The sequence below is a fragment of the Carcharhinus amblyrhynchos genome, chromosome 6 (assembly GCF_965287045.1).
Source record: "Carcharhinus amblyrhynchos chromosome 6, sCarAmb.v2.hapA, whole genome shotgun sequence".
NCBI lineage: Eukaryota > Metazoa > Chordata > Chondrichthyes > Carcharhiniformes > Carcharhinidae > Carcharhinus > Carcharhinus amblyrhynchos.
The window spans coordinates 79,995,462-80,014,668 of NC_137329.1; the positions used below are offsets into that span (position 1 = coordinate 79,995,462).

At 38.9% G+C, this 19,207-nt stretch overlaps 1 protein-coding gene across 15 annotated transcripts in view; it reads left to right on the forward strand.

The window, feature by feature from the left end:
• Positions 1-8,664, forward strand: part of LOC145344036 (ataxin-7-like protein 1) — a 253,456-nt gene extending 244,792 nt beyond the window's left edge. For all 15 annotated transcript variants that reach the window (XM_080190772.1, XM_080190765.1, XM_080190766.1 and 12 more), the window contains 2 exons: positions 3,381-3,458; positions 6,168-8,664. In XM_080190772.1, the coding sequence (XP_080046898.1) occupies positions 3,381-3,458; positions 6,168-6,185 (96 nt within the window). In that variant the 3' untranslated portion in view covers positions 6,186-8,664. The remainder of the gene's footprint in view (positions 1-3,380; positions 3,459-6,167) is intronic.
• The last annotated feature ends 10,543 nt before the right edge of the window (positions 8,665-19,207 follow it).

Sequence of the window (19,207 nt, forward strand, 5' to 3'; positions counted from 1 at the left end):
ATGTTGTATGGCACATTGTTCAATTATTTACAGAAATGGGATGTTTTGGAGAGAATAAGCCATTTTGATGACATTAAGAAAACTTCTAAAACCTTTGTGCTGAATGCTTTCAAGTAGAGTGCATTGTCAGTCTGTAGATTCAGAGATGTAAAGCCATCCATTTGACATCTTAAAACAATTGAGATTTTTAACGGAATGACTTTAGCCTTGAGAGTTTGAACAAAAGATGTTACAGTAGTATATATATGTGGTTTTAGTGATGATATGGATGTATCATCAGCAGCTTTTCTCAGGATTTTGAGTGTGGTTACAAATAGTCTGGTTCAGCATCATCCAGTTGTTAAGGAGAGGAAAGGAGTTGGTGAGTCAGGTACAAGGCTTTGTGGAAGGGAAGGAGGTCAATGTCTTTGGTCTTCCCAATATTTAGTTTGACAAAAAATTCTGTTAATCCGGAATTGGCAGTCTGGCACCTTTGAATCAATGAAGATGTTAGTGAAATAGATCTGGTTGGTGGAAGCTGATACTGTTTTTGCATAATGCACTGAGAAACAGCATGCAGAACTTAACCTATTATGCAATTAATTATTTTCTTCTTAATTGATATATATGTATTTTCAATAACATATGTCCATCCCTGCATCTGTTCTTTTTCCTACATCTAAAATTCTGCAAGAACATAAAAGAACGTGTATACTGGGAAAAGATCATTCCGTTCAGGAAGCTTGTTTCTTCCACTGACCTTGTAAAATTTCCCCTATCATGAGTCCAACCCAGTTGATTTACTCTCCTGCGGAAGTGCTAAATGTAGATAAAATCTCTAAGAAGATAAGGCTCTGCAATATTTTTCTGGCCCCTGAAGCTAACCTCGCAAAATGTCAGGATGTTTATCTGTTATTGTAGCCTACATTACTCAATCCTGACCAATCACAATACATAAATACTCCTTTAAATGCACCAAAAAAATGCAAGATGTTGTTGTTTCATTGGATCCATTGTGTTTCATAGAACATGAAGTTGTCCATTTACATTCAATCTTAAATTCTGCAAACCTATTTTTAACAATGAATGAACCTCCACAGTTTCTTTATTTAGAACATTATTCCATTTGTCTACTATGTTACTAGTCTTGCTTAGGCATTGTTAATACTATTCTTGTATCCTTGGACCCTGCAGTTGCAGTCTCAGGTAAGTAAGGTACTCATTCCCACCTTATTCAGGGTCTCGCTCGAATCTGCTCAGAAATCAATTTACTGCTATTAGGATTACTGATGTAAGATTGCAGTGCTCTGGAAAAAGAACCATTTTGTACCTAGGTGAACTGGAAATTCACAGGATTTGTAGTGCAGTTTTACTTTACACATTCCGTATCTATTTCTAGATAATAAAAATATATCATTGCAACATTTCTTCTCCCCACCCGCAGCCCTCCACTTCAATGAAAACAGGTTCAGTTTTGTGGCTTTTTCATATCTTAAATCCAGATTTGTTGCCCCTCTTTAAATGCACATTGGCATCAAATTTGGGGGTATCCCAAAGATCCGCTGCTTTCAAAGGTTCCCTGTTAAGCATTTGCACAGCGATTTCCCAGAAATGCTCATCTGGACAATTGCACTGCATTGGGAACCATCCAAAAACACAATTTAGATTGCAAACTTTGGTTCTACAAGCGTTACACCAATGGTTAGTCTGTGAACTGTTGAAAGACGCAGACTGACACGCACAGTATTCTTACCGTCACCTCTGATCTCCTGACCTCTGACACCCTGCCTCTGAACCACCACCTCCCATCACTAATTTCTAAACTCAACCCTGACATCCAACTTGCATGCACGCTGCAAACCCCACACTCCAACCAACTTCCAATCCCCACAACTGCCCCATGTGACCCCACTCCCTGAATGACCTCCCTCAATACGGGAAGTGGAGGCTCCCTAAATGTCCTATATGGACTGCAGGAGTTCAAGAAGGCAGCTCATAACCTCCAACAAGTGCCAGCAACACTTACACCCCATGAATGTGTTACAAGAAAAATCAGAAAATCTGTTTATTAGTGATATTGGTTGAGTGATATATACAAGCTAGCTCTGAATAGTGCCTTTTATATCTGCCTGAAAGGGAAGAGTCTCAGTTTAGCATCTGATCTGAAATGGCACCTCTGATGATGCAACACTCACCTAATATTGTACTGAATTGACAGCCTAGATTACTTGCCCACATCTCTAAAGTGGGACTCGAACCCACAGCTTTCTGATTCGGAGGTATTATTGACTGAACCATGGCTAACATGGGGGATAGGTGACTTCAGTAAAGATTTGTACAGGATTGAAATACTATTCTCCAACTTATAACTAAATATATTTAATGTGTCTTAGTACTTGATACTGGGCCTCAAAAGATTAAATTATTAGTGCAGGTTGTCTAAACTAGGGTTGCCATTTCCTTTGAGGGAATTCACCTTTGAAATCATACCTTAAAATTTTGTATCTTAAAATTTTGAACAATAAGTGAAGCTAATTGTTTCACGCTGTTTTATTCAAAAGCCACAAGAGTGGTATACTCCACTTCTGGAAGCCACCATCAAGCCTAGAAGATGTTCTGTCTATCACACAAATGAGTAATGTCGTATATGAATTTTAGTGCCAGTGTAATGCCAGGTATATAGGCTGCCCATCTCAACGACTAGCAGACGACATCAAACAGTACGTCCCTTCAACTGTCCACAACAGGCAAAGTAATGATCTATCCAGCCAGCCCATTCTTGCAAAACTCAAAACATAGCATTCAACATTAGATGTGATTTTGCAACTGGGCAGCTTCTACTAAACCATCCTGATTGTGCCATGAATTACACTGATAATCAGTTTACAATCAGTCAAGCTTGTGGCTCATTTATGCTCGCTAGAGGCAACATACATTTATATGCAGGAACCCATTCTCTGCAAACAAAAGGAATATGTTCAAAACGCTCACGTTTTTGAATCAACAAGGAGTTTGAAGAGCCTACAGTTTTCTGTTACTTTCTCCAAGGCAATGCCTTGGTCAATCGGAATCAATTTGCTCAACACCCTTTTCTGCTGTAGTATAATTTGTTGCGATCATTTATAATCTGGCTTTCTTATGTTTGTCCTGGTGAGTGCAAGATAAAGAGCTTTGACTCTTTTCAGCAATGTACAAATAATTATTTTGTCGAGCTATTTAACTGCAGCTAACATTGACGCTTGACATTCTCTTAAAAAGAAATATAAATGTTCACATTCTTGCATTTTTAATGTCTGTAGAAATTCATCTTTATTTTCAGGGTAGCAAATTTCATACTGACACAAAGCATAAATTTTCCTTGACCTTAATTTTTTTTAACTGTCTGATTTTTTTTCACACAGATTGGGAAAGGTAGCAGCGTCTCTTTATCACAGTCCAGTCCTTCAACAACAACAAACCCTGTACATGGTAACAGACAAGTAGGTATCACCGTATTTACACTAGTACAAATGGCTCCACTGGACGTGCAGTTTTTGTGACCTTAAGATGGCAGGCTTGTGTTTTTTATTGGTTTCTGAATGTAGCCCTTTAATAAAGCTCAGGTGGCTCCCAGATTTATCTTTGCTCCAAAATTCCTGTATAATAACAAAACAAGAGCACATATTTTAACTGGTATCAAGTTGTTTGTACGTCTTTATGGTAAACAGCATTGGTGCATGGAGTATATTGATATTTTAGCAAACTAACAGACCAAATTGATACTACTTTGAAAGGTAATTTTCTGCTCACTTCAAACCTCACTGGGACAGAAAGGTACCCTGGACACAAAACTGAAAGAAAATGCTTCAAATTCCAATGTTTCCTCAAAAGCCAAGAAGCTGGTGGACAGCAGAGATTTCCTCAAGGGAACTTTAATCCCCTTAAAACTTTCTTTGACTCCCAGGAAGGGAGAAGGATTAGAACACACAGCAGTAGAACTATTCAGTTCAGTCCATTGCTGCTAAGTGTATAACTGATTTTTCCATATTTTCTTACATACTGCTTGTCAGAGATTGATGGCCCCAGTGAAGAATTCTGTCATACTTCTAAAACGCATTTATCTGGAAAAATGCTGTTTTATGCTTTAACAATAAAACAGTATACGACTGCCTAAAGAACTTGAACTGCAGCATTTGCTTTGGCTGGTCTATAGTCGACAGATGAACGATTAACAGATTAGCATTTTGTAATGATGAGAATATTTGTATAGACTGCAAAACTATACAAGAAAGAAAACTTCTTTGCTAGAATACATTTCCAGAAAAAATATTTGAATTAACAGCTTTCAAGCATGTACTTCTATAAAGAAAATCTCCATAATTCTGAACAACTAGGTGGATTAAACTGTAAATGAAGCTTGCAGCTTTTACTCAGCTGGATCAACAGTTGGGAGAAAGCTCAAGTTGTGAGTATGGGTATATTTAATTAATTTGATTCTTAGTATTGCACTTGATATTATGTGATTATTGAATAAATAGTGGCTGCAATCATTGGATGCAGTGGGCTGGATTTTCATTTGGCTGAATAAGTGGGACTGGAGGTGAGTGGATCAGCAATTCCCCACCAACAGTTTGCTGGCATTTTCCTGTTACAAGGCCATTTTGGAACAGCCTGAATTGGGAGAGGTGGGTAGTTAACCAATTAAGCCCACCTTAAAGTGGAGGTAATGGTGTAGTGGTATTGTCGCTGGACTAGTAATCCAGAGACCCCGAGTAATACTTCAAGGACTAGGTTTTGAATCCCACCATGGCAGATGGTGAAATTGAATTTATTAAATTCAATAAAAATCCGCAGTTGAAAGTCTAATGTTGACCATGAAATCAATGTTGATTATCGCAGAAACCCATCTGATTCACTAATGTCCTTTAGGAAAGAAAATCTGTTGTCCTTATCCTGGTCTAGCCTATATGTGACTCCGGACCCACAGCAAAGTAATTAACTCTTCAATGCCCTTGGGATGGGCAATTGGTGCTGGCCTAGTCAGTGACACCCATCTCTCATGAATGAATGCATGAAGAAAAAGGCCCTCTGCTGACTACAGCTGGAACTTTACACCCCCACCCCTGCGCACCACTCCCAACCACAAGGCCCAAATACAACCAAGGGATGGAGGTGGCCTCAGGAGGAAAATGGGAGACGGTGCTCCATCCTCCAGGTAAATCCCCATCGTACTCCACATTTGCAATAACTGTAGGATCAGATCTGGTGTCCAGTGGAATGGTTGCCCATCCACAATGGCAGCCTGTCAGAAGTAGCCTCTTTATAGTTATATGTCTTATAGTGTTGGTGTCCACTCCTCCTTCCCCTCTACACAGGCAGGCATCTACTTACGCCATTATAATTGGTGTTCGTCAAGCACACATATTGAAGCACTGACAATGGTGAGCATCACAGTCATATCCACAGGCAACTGAAAGGAGGTAATATTATTAGAGCAGCAGCAGAAATATGAGAGGAAGAGGGAGAGACAAAGAAGGTATTTATGACACTAATAAATTAAAAGCAGCAACTCATAAAATGAGCACATGAGCTTGTGCTAGTTTGGAAAATTGCTATTGCTTCCACTTGCTACAAAAAAGTCATTTGTAGTCTTATGATTTGACTTGCAAAATCCTGTGTGTGCATATTACTGAATGTAGTTTTCTGTATGGATACTATGGTTAGTGGTTTGCTGACATAGATTGGGTGTATTCATATTTAGATAGTTGGGTATCAATTATGAATGCTGCTCAGTGTTCTTTTAAGGCCAAATGAATTCTCTGCCCAATCAATTTCATTTAATCTTGATTCTTGGTTTTCCTAGACCAAAATTTTCCTATTCTTAAGGGATGAGAGAGAAAAAAATTAAGTGTGTATTGATTAAACTTGTTTTGTTTGTTATTTAAGATGCTGTTGTGGGTGAAGTGGATCAAATTCTTATTTCAATATAAGCTTCTGAATTTCTGAAAAAAAAACCCTGAATTTCACCTTACAACCAGAGCCTCCATCTTAAGAATATCTTGTTTAATAGTCATTTTAAATGAAATTATGAATAGATTATTTTTATTAAGTCAATATTTCCATTTAAACTTCTATTATAGTATTTAACAAACTCACTACTCTTGCTTCTTGGTTCATGCAGGTGGTTAATTATTTTTCTCTCTTTGCAGCCAAAAGTTCATCAGTGAAAACTGATTTTGTGGGGTATTAGTTCAAGACAATAGTTACAAGTGGCACTGGTACTCACCTTTAACTGCACAATGGACTGCATCGATAAGACGAAAATCTCTACTCTGAAGACATGAAGAACCCTCCCTCTCAGCCAATACCTCCTAGCGGCCTTTTCCCCCATTCTTTTAGCAATGGTGAATGAACATGTGGTGACTTACCAATCATTCCTTTGTTGTATGAAAGAAAGCCCCATTTCGCTTGTTCCCTTTGGTGGTGGTTTAGAGCTGCCCAGTAACGCAATATTACAAATTCTCGAAAAGCCGGGATAATCATGATTTTCTTCCCCCCCACACCCCACCTTCTATGAGGATAATTATAATCGGAAATGTTAATCATGATCTAAAGCAACTTTGGCAAATGCGCAAAGATAAAAGTTATCAAAATCTATTTTTTACGTGGACATTTTTAATTTTTGACAATTGGAATCCAGTCTGATTACAATTTGTATCCCTATAGATTTTATATAAATGATATTTCCTATCATAAAATGTGTTGTGACATGGCAGGTCTTGCGCAGAGTGAGGCATCAAAGGAAAATGTTGTACCAGCGCTCTCACTTTAGTGCTGCATTTGTAATTCCATTCCTGAAGAGACCCAGCTACTGGAAAACAAAAAATATATACTTTTTTTTAATACAATTTTTTTTGCTGATAGCAAAATTTGTTCCGTTCGTTGGCACAGGTGGAATCTTGAGAAAGTACCCTTTCTAAATTAAGCGGAGGGTAATGGAAACTTGATTGTCACCAGCTTTGTATCAGAGAACGTTACAAAAAGGTGCAGCTTTCGAGCTTGTTAATGTCATGAGTGTAGTTGCAGAGGGACTGACGAGATAAGTAGAGAGCAAAGATAAAGGACGTGTTAATGATGTCTTATTATTCAGTGTTAAAAGTGCACTTATTTGTGATGGATTCTTCCCAATGAGAAAAGAACAGCAGTGATTAAAGAAAGGTGAGGATGTTTCTGTAATAGAGATGGATTTCTACGGTTTTAATAATGGATTTTAGTTAAAAGAGAAGGACACTCTGAAATAAATTAAAGCTGGTGTGCAGAGACTGTTAGAATGAAGTTGCAGCACAGATGAATATTTTTCTTAAGCTAATCACCATCCACCCAGTTGAGAGATTGTTCCTTTGTTAGTGTTAATTTTCATTAATTTATGACTTGTCATTTTATTAATGCTCTAACTGACCAGGATAGGTTCAGAAATAGAATTTAGGAAAGTCAGAAATTGTGTGTTTATATATTTTTTAAATAAATTTGGATTGAACTTTTGCTATGTACATTTTGTTAGACTGAAGATTGTGTACATATCTGTTGTTATTTTTGCACAAATGTTTGTCATGGTTAGCTTAGGAGCTTATAAGTATTTTAATTTTTCTAATTTATTGTGGGTTGTTATAAAAGTACAGGGGGTGGGAAATAAATTCCCAATAATTAGAATAATTTTTTATATATATATATTAAAACAAAAGCTGAAGTCTGTCATGAATACAAGCTTTCCTTCTAAAACTGGCTGTGCTCATCAGAAACTGCAACTGGGCAGTGAGATGCAAAAGAAGTCTGTGACTGAAGGGGGCAGCTTGGTAACTATAAAACATGTCAGTGGCTGCCCACATTGTGGGTCTTGGTATTGTATGTTGTACCAGTACAAATCATGGACGCAATGCATAAGCCTGTCAGCCATAAAGAGACAGCAGATTACTGTATGCCTTCTTTTGTATTGATGTAACAATTGTATATAAAGCTGATCAAAACTTTGTAGAAAATAGTTTATACAGCATTATTATATTATTGCTGAATCTCAGTGAATTCTTGGGAAAAGAAAGTTTTTCTATTTACACCTTTTTTTTGTTACACTGTTGGCCCATGGCATTTTGACAAAACTCTGTGGGTTTTGCATTGCTGGTCAGTCATGGGTGTGTTAATACTGCTGTTGCACAGACAAGAATTTGCACCTGCCTCATTGTGCTTTCCTACTGCAGATTTCAATTTAGTCCCCCATCCAATGATAATGAAAGCATGTAAAAATCATCCTGCGTGCCATACCGTAATTGTTCTCTTTCTGTAAATGGATTTAATAACATTTAATAACACTACGTATTTTCACTTTGCTTTGTGCACTTTTCTTTTCCATCTCTTCTCTCCCTCCCCACCACCCACCCGTCTCCATCCTACTCAGCAGTGTCATTGCATTCATTCCATGCCTCATGCCTACCTTCATCTTTGTGGTATTGTTAACAGAATGGTATCGAGAATAGCTGTAAATAGTTAATTTGATGGCATACAGAGAAAATAAATTGAACAAACCTTGTTTCTGATTGATACTGCCATGGTTCAACACCCAGCTTGGAGATATTCTCTAGTGAGGGATGTATTTTTTTGTTTTGTTTTGTAACAGGCTTTGTAAATAAAAAATAATTTATATGTTTGTAAGAAGTACACTTTCCTGTTGTATCTTTACTTCAATTTGTAGTCTTGCTTCAAATGTTCTGTTTTTGTTTAAATTTACCATCAGTGTGACAAAATGTTTGTAAGCTAGAGACATAATAGTAAGTCAGTTTTGAGTTGATAAAAAGTCGTTCCTCTTTTCAGTCTGTACAAATAGTGCCATGGAATTTAGGTGTAAAAATCAGATCTAGTCAAGTGTTTTGATACCGTTTTCAGGAAGTGGTCTTTATTTCAACCTCTCACCATCTCCAAGGCACAGGTGCCAAGCTTGTGATCTCAGGTATATCCGATTACATTTTTAAGCATAATTTTAGAACTTTTAAATGTTAATAAGGACAACTGTGGTCAATTTTTTAGTGTGAAATCTTAATTGGAGTACTGATGCCAATGAGCCAGGTCTAATGTACACATGAAACCACATGTGAGGCTTGTTAATTTTGACCTGGTCAAAGAGTGAAGTTATGTTGGCAATCTAACCTGGGCCTGTCAGTTCCACAACACTGTAAGCAGGTGCTAAACAAAAACCATTACACAGTAACACCTGGGACACACTTCCCTCTTACTTGAGAAAGAAAAAGTCCCGTTGCTGCTACAGGTCTTCAATAACCTCCTTTCTGATAAATCTATCAGTTACATCCCTGCATCAAGTGAATCTGCTAGTTGGTTTTCTACCATTGTTTATATCATATTTATGCTTAGTCTTTTGGCAACAGAGACAAATTGAAAACACATGACCAGAATGTAACTATATTTATATCTACTAACTTAAAAGACTGAATTGGTATGGCCAGGGTGATCATATACAACCTGAGATACAATTCCAATTATTGTACAAGATCCTGGGAATTACATGCTATTGTGATATTCATTAGATGTCACATAAGTTGTAAATTATTTATATTTAGAAAGCTTTAAAGGGAAAGACCATCCTTAATTCACTTAGTTAACTCATTGGCAAATAAATCATCTTCAAGGGTGCTGAGTTACATTCCACTGTGATTAAGTAGTCCACTTTACAATATTACACCAGAAAATTATTTCATTTTTCCCATGCTATATGTTCTGGCTAATGGCTCATTAACTGCATGATTATCTCTAGTTGGTAGCCATGTTTAATAACATTCTGCAAAAGAAGTACAGATTTTAAGGCAAATTCTGTAAAATTAATTACTTCATATTTTATCAATTACATTCTGCAATCCATTCATACTGATTTGCTGATTCTGTATAAAATAGCGCTTTCCTTTGATATAATTATGTCAGAGGAATTCTTTAATCATAATCAATCCAGTGAGCAGCAATAAAAAGATTACAGCTAGATCAATTTAATCAAACAATTCCTGCCAATTTGCACCATTACATATGTAGGCAAGGGCTCACTACAAGAGTGTCATGGTATGGATGCCATCATTCTAGACGAGATCTACACGTTGTCTAACGTGTGCTTTGAAGTATGCAAATTTTACACATTTACTAATAGCTGAAACTGCAAGGATCACTAAAATTCACTTTCCATTCATAAATTATATGAAGTTTGTATTACACATGGGTAAGGCAGTACTTGGACCAATTCCTAATATCCTGTTAAATGTGGTATCTTCTCTTGGCATGTGAAATTACAGCATCGTTTTTGAGTAACATCTCATGCTATAGTTTGGATTCCTGCAGTGTGCTCTGTTCTGAATGAGCTGGAATCTGTATAATTACTTGTTAGCATCAGGTGGGAATGAGGTACTGGCAAAACTAGACAATGAAGACAAAGCTAGGTGAGTACTGCCTTGTTTCCGGCAGTATTTCTAATGAGCAGACATATCTCTGGGAAACTTGTAAGCAGTGTGATTTTAGAACTGAGTGTTGGTACATCTGGCAACTTGCATGGTTAGATGTCAAGGGTATCAAATTAATTTAATTAATTGATACCATTGCAGAAGGAGGCCATTCAGCCCATCTAGTCTGCACCGAAAACAATCCCACCCCAGGACCTATCTCCACAACCCCACACATTTACGCCGCTAATCCTTCTAACCTACAGATCCCGGCACAGTAAGGGGCAATTTAGCATGGCCAATCAACCTAACCAGCGCATCTTTAGACTGTGGGAGGAAACCAGATGGTGACCCAAGCTGAGAATCGAACCCAGGTCCCTGAAGCTGTGAGGCAGCAGTGCTAACCACTGTGCCACCGTGCCATCCTATATGTCTTGTATAGTGATCTTACTTCACATTGTTAAACTGATCCGTGATAAGTCTGTAATTACCCAAGGTTAGTTGATCTCTGAATACTTTCTTTAGAAGGATGAGGTCTATAAATAATTTTATTTCTGGATAATTTTCATAACTAGCATTCATGGCAAAGAGGCTATTTTCATTCATACACTATAGGTACATTTCTCCCCAAAAATGTATAAGTGTTGTCCCCAACAGGAAAAACGGTGAGACTCAGTTCACAATTCAACCGTGCTTAAAAATTTTGGAGCCTGGGGAGATTCTCACAGAATTTTGTTTTGGAATGGTGACCTAAAGACATCGGCAAGATTGCCTTCTCAGAGATTGGGGTGTCCATAGTTAAGTTGAAGGAGAATCTGGCTCTTAAACCAGCTGTGAATATTTAAATGATTATTTCAATATGTTGATCTGATTCACGCCATCAATGGGTGTGAATGAGATTACTTCAGGCCACGGGCTCTCCCTGGCACTAAACACACATTGGTCCCTCCTCTAAGATCCTCCAACCCAGCATAATCTGCTCATGAGTGCACAGGACCAAAGAATTGCAGTGTAAATCTCCGTTGCAACCTTGTGAATGCCAGGAGTGGGGTAATTTGATACGTGAATAATTACCTTTGAGCTTTGATGGATGCATAGGAGAGCATATAGGATACCTGCTACATTCTCTCATGCACTTCATAAAGTGCTTATTAATCATTCTGTCAAACAAATGCATTCAGGCTGCAACAAGTGGATTTATTTACATGTTTAAAGGATTAAAGCAGCAAGAGAAAGCAAGCCACAAGTAGCATAGTATTTTAAAAAAAATGAAGAATTGAACCAATCAACCAGGAGTTGAAATGCCTTTCTCTTAGGACAACATGGTGGCACAGTGGTTAGTACTGCTGCCTCACAGCACCAGGGACCTAGGTTCAATTCCTAGCTTGTATCACTGCATGGAGCTTGCACGGTCTCCCTGTGTCTGCATGGACTTCCTCCTACATTCTGAAAGACATGCTGGTTAGGTGCATTGATCCAAGCAGGCGCCAGAGTATGGTGACTAGGGGAATTTTATAGTAACTTCATTGCATTGTTAATGTCTGTCTGACTTGTGACACTAATAAATAAACTTAATGCTCTAAGACTTCTCAAAGTGGTACTCTGTTGTTGATATGATATCTGTGTTAGCCCACAGCGACCAAGTGTCAATTCCACAAAACGAACTGAATGAAAGATTAAAGAATAAAAACACATTTTTTATATAATCACAATTATAACTGTGTCTCCAATCAAGTATCTCACCACTGATGATTAAAGACATGGTTGAAGAGTTACTGCATTCCATAGTAACAATTAATTTGACCCATACCATTTTCTCACAATTACTGAAACATAAACTTGTCTCCTGGAGTTGTATAACAATGAATTACATTTTAGTAGCTTATTAAAGTGGTAACATGTCACAAAATGCTTAGCAAAAGTTAAAAGAAGAACTGCAGAACAAGACAGAAGAGAGGTTTTGAGGAAGGGTTAACAGGGCGATGGTTTGGTAAAATGTCCCAAGTGATTTCAATCAAGGTGAAAATTGTAAGGACTGGAATTAAAGAAGACATTGCCGTAATCCAAATGTGGAGATGGAGAAAACATAGATAAGCGTTTTGGTGAGAACTGAATTTGGAAATGAGATGGGTGAAGCTGCAAAAATGGTTTTTGCTGTGACAAGAATATGTAGTTTGAAACTCAGCTCGATGTCAAAACAGGAGGCCAGAGTTGTGGATAATTGGGTTTAGTTTTATGGATATGAAATTAGGTGAAAGCAAGTTAAGAAGAGGGTCCTTTTAGGTGCAAATCAAACTCAAACATACAAAATAGGAGGAAAAACTGGTCAGATATACCGTTTTGGATACTGTAGCGGGGAATGGTCTTTCAGGGGAAAACAGCAATAGCCAAATCCATTGCATCACAGTTGGCTCTGCTGCAGAAGGGAGGAATAAAAAATGTGGGAATGCTATAGGGGGTTCAATTGTTAAGGAAATAGGTAGGTATTTCTGTGGCCTCAAACAAGTCTCCAGAATGCTTTGTTGCTTCCGTGGTGCTAAAGTCAAGGATGTCTCGGAGCAGCTGCAGGACATTCTGAAGGGAGAGGGTAAACCGCCAGTGGTTGTAGTACACGTTGACACAAACAACAGAGGTTTAAAAAAAAGGATAAGACCCTGAAAGAAGAATATACGGAGCTCGGAAACAAGCTGAAGAATAGGACCTCAAAGGCAGTGATCTCAGTATTACTACCTGTGCGACATGTCAGACAGAGTAGAAACAGCAGAATACGTAAGATGAACGTGTGGCTGAAAAGATAGTGTGAGGGGGAGTGTTTCTTATTCCTAGGGCATTGGGACCAGTTCTGGGGGAAGTGGGACCTTTTCAACTGGATGGGTTACACCTGGGCAGGATCGGCACTGATGTCCTTGGGTGGGTACTTGCTAGAGGAGGTTGCGGAGGGAGGGGGGGTTTAAATTAATATTGGAGGGGGGTGGGAACCTTTGCAAGAATTCAGAGCAGGTGGAATTAAAAACAAGAGGAAATGATAGCAGGGAAAATAAGGAAAGTGGCAGAGAAATCAAGGGCCACAGTCAGAAAAGGACCAAGTAAAAAGAATAGTAGGAAAGGGAAAAGAAACATTAAAAATGTCCACCTTAAAGTTTTATACTTGAGTGCCTGGAGCTTTTGAAACAAAATGGACGAATTAGTTACATAGATAGATGTAAAGGGGTAAGATACAGTTGACATGATGAGGATGTGGCTCCAAGGGAGCAAGGATGAGAAATAAACGTTGAGGGGTACTCAATGTTTAGGAAGGACAGATGAAAGGGAAAGGTGGTGGAGTTGCATTGTTGATTAAAAATTACGTTGATACGCAATTGAGGAAAGATGTTAGCATAGATGATGTGGAATCTGTGTGGGTTTAGCTAAGATACAAGAGACAAAAAATATTGGTGGGTGTGGTATACAGACCACCAAACCGTAGTGGTAGTGTTGGGAAAAACATTAGACAGGAAATCAGAGATGCATGTGCTAAAAGAACATCTGTGATTATAGGTGACTTTAACCTGCATATAGATTGGGAGAGTCAAATTAATCACAGTACTAATAGCGGATTGAAGGAAGAAACATACAAATTGGCAAGAAAAAGCAATAGGCCTGAGGAGTGGGAGTAGTTTCAAATTTAGCAAAGGAGAAGGCCTTTGGCCTTGGAGGGAGTGCAGAGGAGGTTTACTAGGCTGATACCGGAGATGAGGGGGTTGAGCTATGAGGACAGGCTGAATAAACTAGGCTTGTACTCGTTGGAGTTTAGAAGAATGAGGGGAGATCTCATTGAGACGTATAAGATGATGAATGGGATGGATAGGATAGAGGTGGAGAGACTCTTCCCGCTCAAAAAAGACAGTAGGACTAGGGGGCACAGCCTCAAGATAAAGGGGGGGCGTTTTAGAACGGAGTTGAGGAGGAACTTCTTCACTCAAAGGGTGGTGAATCTCTGGAATTCTCTACCCGTTGAAGTGGTGGAGGCTGCCTCGCTAAATATTTTCAAGAAGCGGGTTGATGGGTTTTTGATAAGAGAGGGGATTAAGGGTTATGGGGAGAGGGCCGGAAAGTGGAACTGAGACACGACAGATCAGCCATGATCTTATTGAATGGCGGGGCAGGCTCGAAGGGCCAGATGGCCTACTCCTGCTCCTATTTCTTATGTTTTTATGTTCTTAGAAGCAAGGGATTGATTAAGAAGGGAAAAATGGAATATGGAAGTAAGCTAGTAGAGAACATAAAAACTGGCTATAAAAGTTTCTATAGATATGTAAAAAGAAAATGATTGAGAATTCATAACAAGAAATAAAGAAAGGCTGAGGAATTAAATTTGTGCTTCATTCATGTCTTCCTTTGTGAAGACTGAAGCAATGTGCCAGAAGTGCTGAGAGAGACACGTTTTAGTGAGGAACTTAAGGAAATCAGCATTAGTAGAGAAATGGTTTTGGGGAAATTGATGGGCTTGAAAGTGGATAAATCTCCAGGTCCTGATAATCTTCATCCAAGAGTACTTAAAGAAGTGGCCTGGAAATAGTGGTGGCTATTTTCCAAAATTCTTTGGACTCTGGAATAGTTCCTATAAATTGGAGGTAGTTAATGGAAGCCCACTATTCAAAGAGGGAGGTAGAGAGAAAGCAGGAAACTATAGACCAGTGAGCCTAACGTTGGTATTGAAGTTGTTGCTAGAGTTTATTAGCAAGGATTTCATAACTTGGCATTTGGAAGGAGTGGTATAATCAGACAAGTTAGCATGGATTTATAAAAAGGAAGTCATGCTTGATGAATCTATTGAAATTTTTTATGTAATTAGTCAAGTTGACTGAGGAGAAGCAGTGGATGTTTGTTTAGACTTTCAGAAGGCTTTCAACAAGGTCTCACATAACAGACTAATATGTAAAATTAAAGTACAAGGGATTGCAGGTAACGTCTTGAGATAGATAGGAAGCAAAGAGTTGCATAAATGAGTCTTTTTCTGATTGGCAGTCAGTCACTAATGGGGTTCTGCAGGGATCTGTACTAGGACCCCAACTGTTCACATTATATATTAATCAAAATTGAATGTATCTCCAAATTTGCAAATGATACAAAGTTAGGTGGGAGGTGAGCTGTGAGGAGGATATGGAGATGCTTCAGAGTGTGTGGGCATCTGCGTGGTAGATGCAATTAAATGTGAGGTTATCCGCTTTGGTAGCAATAATAGGAAGACAGATTATTACTTGAATAGGTATAAATTGAGAGGGGTGGAATCCTCATGCATCAGTTGATGAAAGTAAGTGCGCAGGTAAAGCAGGCAGTAAAGAAGGCAAATGGTATGTTGGCCTTCATAGTGAGAGAATTTGAGTATAGGGATAGAAATGTTTTGCTGTAATTGTTCAAGGCATTGGTGGAGCCACCCCTGGAGGAATTTTGATGTCCTTATCTGAAGAAAGATGTCCTTTTTGTAGAGGGAGTACAGCGAAGGTTTACCAGGTTGATTTCTCGGATAGCAGGTCTGTCATATGAGGAGAGACTAAGTTGGTTAGGATTATATTCACCGGAGTTTAGAAGAGAAGGAGAGGATCCCACAGAAACTTACAAAATTCTAAGGGTTAGACAGGGTCAGCTCAGAAAGAACATAGAACGTTACAGCGCAGTACAGGCCCTTCGGCCCTCGATGTTGACCAGTGGAACCAATCTAATGATCCCCTAACCTAAACTATTCCAATGTTATCCATATGCCTATCCACTGACCATTTGAATGCCCTTAAAGTTGGCGAGTCCATAACTGCTGCAGGCAGGGCGTTCCACACCCTTACTACCCTCTGAGTAAAGAACCTACCTCTGACATCCGTCCTATAATTACCACCCCTTAATTTAAAGCTATGTCCCCTCATGTTAGCCATCACCATCCGAGGAAAAAGGCTCTCACTGTCCACCCTATCCAATCCTTTGATCATCTTGTATGCCTCAATCAGGTCACCTCGTAATCTTCTTCTCTCTAATGAAAATAACCTCAAGTCCCTCAGCCTTTCCTCATAAGACCTTCAAAGGTAGGTGGAGCTTCTCGAGCGTGCACTTTCCTGGTCATCTGCCTATGTGTCATCCTCCTAAATCTAGGTTTTGAAACTTTCTTTTGCTGCTCTGACTCCAAATGCTAGCATCAGTTATATCTTACCGGGTGCGATTCTGAAGGGACTGTTGAGTGTTTGGTCTAAATTTGGCCTTGTTTGGCGGTCCCAACTAAGAACAAAGAAAAGTACAGCATATAAAACAGGCCTTTTGGCCTTCCAAGCCTGTGCTGATCATAATGCTCTAACTAAATTTGGAAAGAAGGTAAATTCACGTGGGACACAGAGTAATTTGATAAAATGGATTCAAAATTGGCTCAGTTGTAACAGACAGAGGGTGATGACAGAAGCCTGCTTTAGTGATTGGAAGCCAATGTCCAGTGGCGTACCACAAGAATCTGAGTCAGGCCCTCTATTATTCGTCATTTATATAAATGATAACTGTGTGCAATTTCTTGCTCCCAATAGTGGGGGTGTCAAGAATTAGGGGTCATAGTTTGAGGATAAGGGGTAAACCTTTTAGAACTGAGGTAAAGAGAAATTGCTTCACCCAGAGGGTGGTGAATGTGTGGAATTCACTATCACAGAATGTAATTGAGGCCAAAACGTTGTCTGATTTCAAGAAGAAATTAAATATAGCTCTTGAGACTAAAGGAATCAAATGATATGGGAGGAAAGGGGGGATCAGGATATTGAATTCAATAATCAGCCATGATCAAGATGAATGACGGAGCAGGCTCAAAGGACTGAATGGCCTACTCCCTCTTCTAGTTTCTAGAGATAACCCCTCCACTCATCCCAATGGATATCGGGATTCCTCTCCACACCCTCCCTTCCCAATGTATGATTGTCAGCAGTACATCTACTGGTTTCCCTTTATCCACAGCATGTTACTTTTTCAAATAACTCTAATACATTCATTAAAAATGATTTCCCTTTCACAAAATCACAAACTCTGTCTGAATACTTTGAACTTTTCCAAGCATCTTGCCATAACATCTTTAATAATAGTTGTAGACTAGACTGAACAAGGCAAACAGATTTCATTTGCTAAAGAACATTAGTGAGCCAAATGGGATTTTACAACAATTGATGTTGGTTTCGCCATTTATACTACAGCTTTATATTCCAGATTTATCAACTGAATTTAAATTTCACCAGCTGCAGTGAAAGGATTTGAACTATTGTGCCCAGAACATTAGTCTGGACCTAATTACATCACCACCATCTCCCCCTAATTCATTGTCATGCATCCTCCAGGGATGTCCACTCGAAACATGTTCTGCTCTTCCCTCTGACAAGGTTTCAGACTGTCTCTTTTACCATGTTCACTTTCATTGCTTTCTATTTTCCTTTATCAGATAGCTACCAAAACTATTTTACTGCCATATCTCCTTCCCAGTAACTGACTCCAGCTCTCATTTATTTCACATGGATTCCATCTGAAATTCCATCCTTCAATATTCAAAGTCTGGCATGGTAACATTTGGCAGGAAGCGTGGTGAGACCACATCCACCTTTATAAAATAAGCATCTAAATGTCAAGGAGGAGCAGAGAGATTACAAACTATGAGGTACAGATATGCAAATCACAAAAAGAGAACCAGTTTTTAAAAAGCAAACACACAACTGGGGTTCTTGTCTAGAGAGATAGAATTGAAAAGCAGAAGCAGTTACGTTTACTTGTTTAGAACCTTAGTTAAATAACACTAGAAGTACCACAAGTAATTATGGTCTCCAAAAGTAAAATGAATGTAGAAGCCCTAAGAAGGTGCAAAAATTTATTTGAATTGAGAAGTGTGAAATTATAACTTGCAGGCAAGATTGAACAGGAAAGAGCACTCTTCTCTTTGAAAGAAAGACCGAGCTGTGTCCAATAGATGTCTTTAATATAAAAGGGTTTGGCAAGATACCAGAACTAGGTGCCACAGATATAAGGTTGTTGTAGAGTCACAGATAAGTCACAACCTGTTTCAAGCAACACATATATTGGCCTGCAAAGTCTACATATCTATGCTAATTGCCTGCATCAACTCATTTGTGAGCCTTGCTTGAAGGGTCCATGAAGGTGACCACCCTCTTCATGGCAGACACACTTATAATTGCCCACACTACCAATTGACTAATGATTGTGTTGGACTCCTCCAGGTGTCTAATAGCATGCAAAGTGTCTGTCAGTGCCTAGTTAAGTTTCTGTTTCATCTCCAGCATTCTCCTTCACAGTGATAGACACTCAGATTCAGCATCTAAGTTCAGCAGTGAAAGCTTGGAGCAAATTGCACCACATGATGCAGACTCTCCACAGTTGTTTCTGCCACCACTGTCTGCTCGTGCTCAATTATGAAATCACCAGGTGAAAACCCAACACAGTTTCATAAATCAGTCATTGATGAAATAAACAGAATGTGTGCCAGAGGTAATTGTAACTGAGTCACCAGATCTCTGTGATTTCCCTAATCTACATTTCTGATTGAAACTGATACAGATGTGCCACTTAGCTCCAAGGCATCCTTGTCTGCATCTGTACACTGGACAATTTGAGGTGGCCCCCATCTGCAAGCAGTTCCCTCTCCCTTGCATTTTACTCTGACAATGTCCAACATGACAAAAATTATATGGATCAATAATGTGGTTATCAAAAAGTAGCAAAATGAGGGGGTGGGGGAATTATTCAGCGAGGAAAAGGGCTTGGGC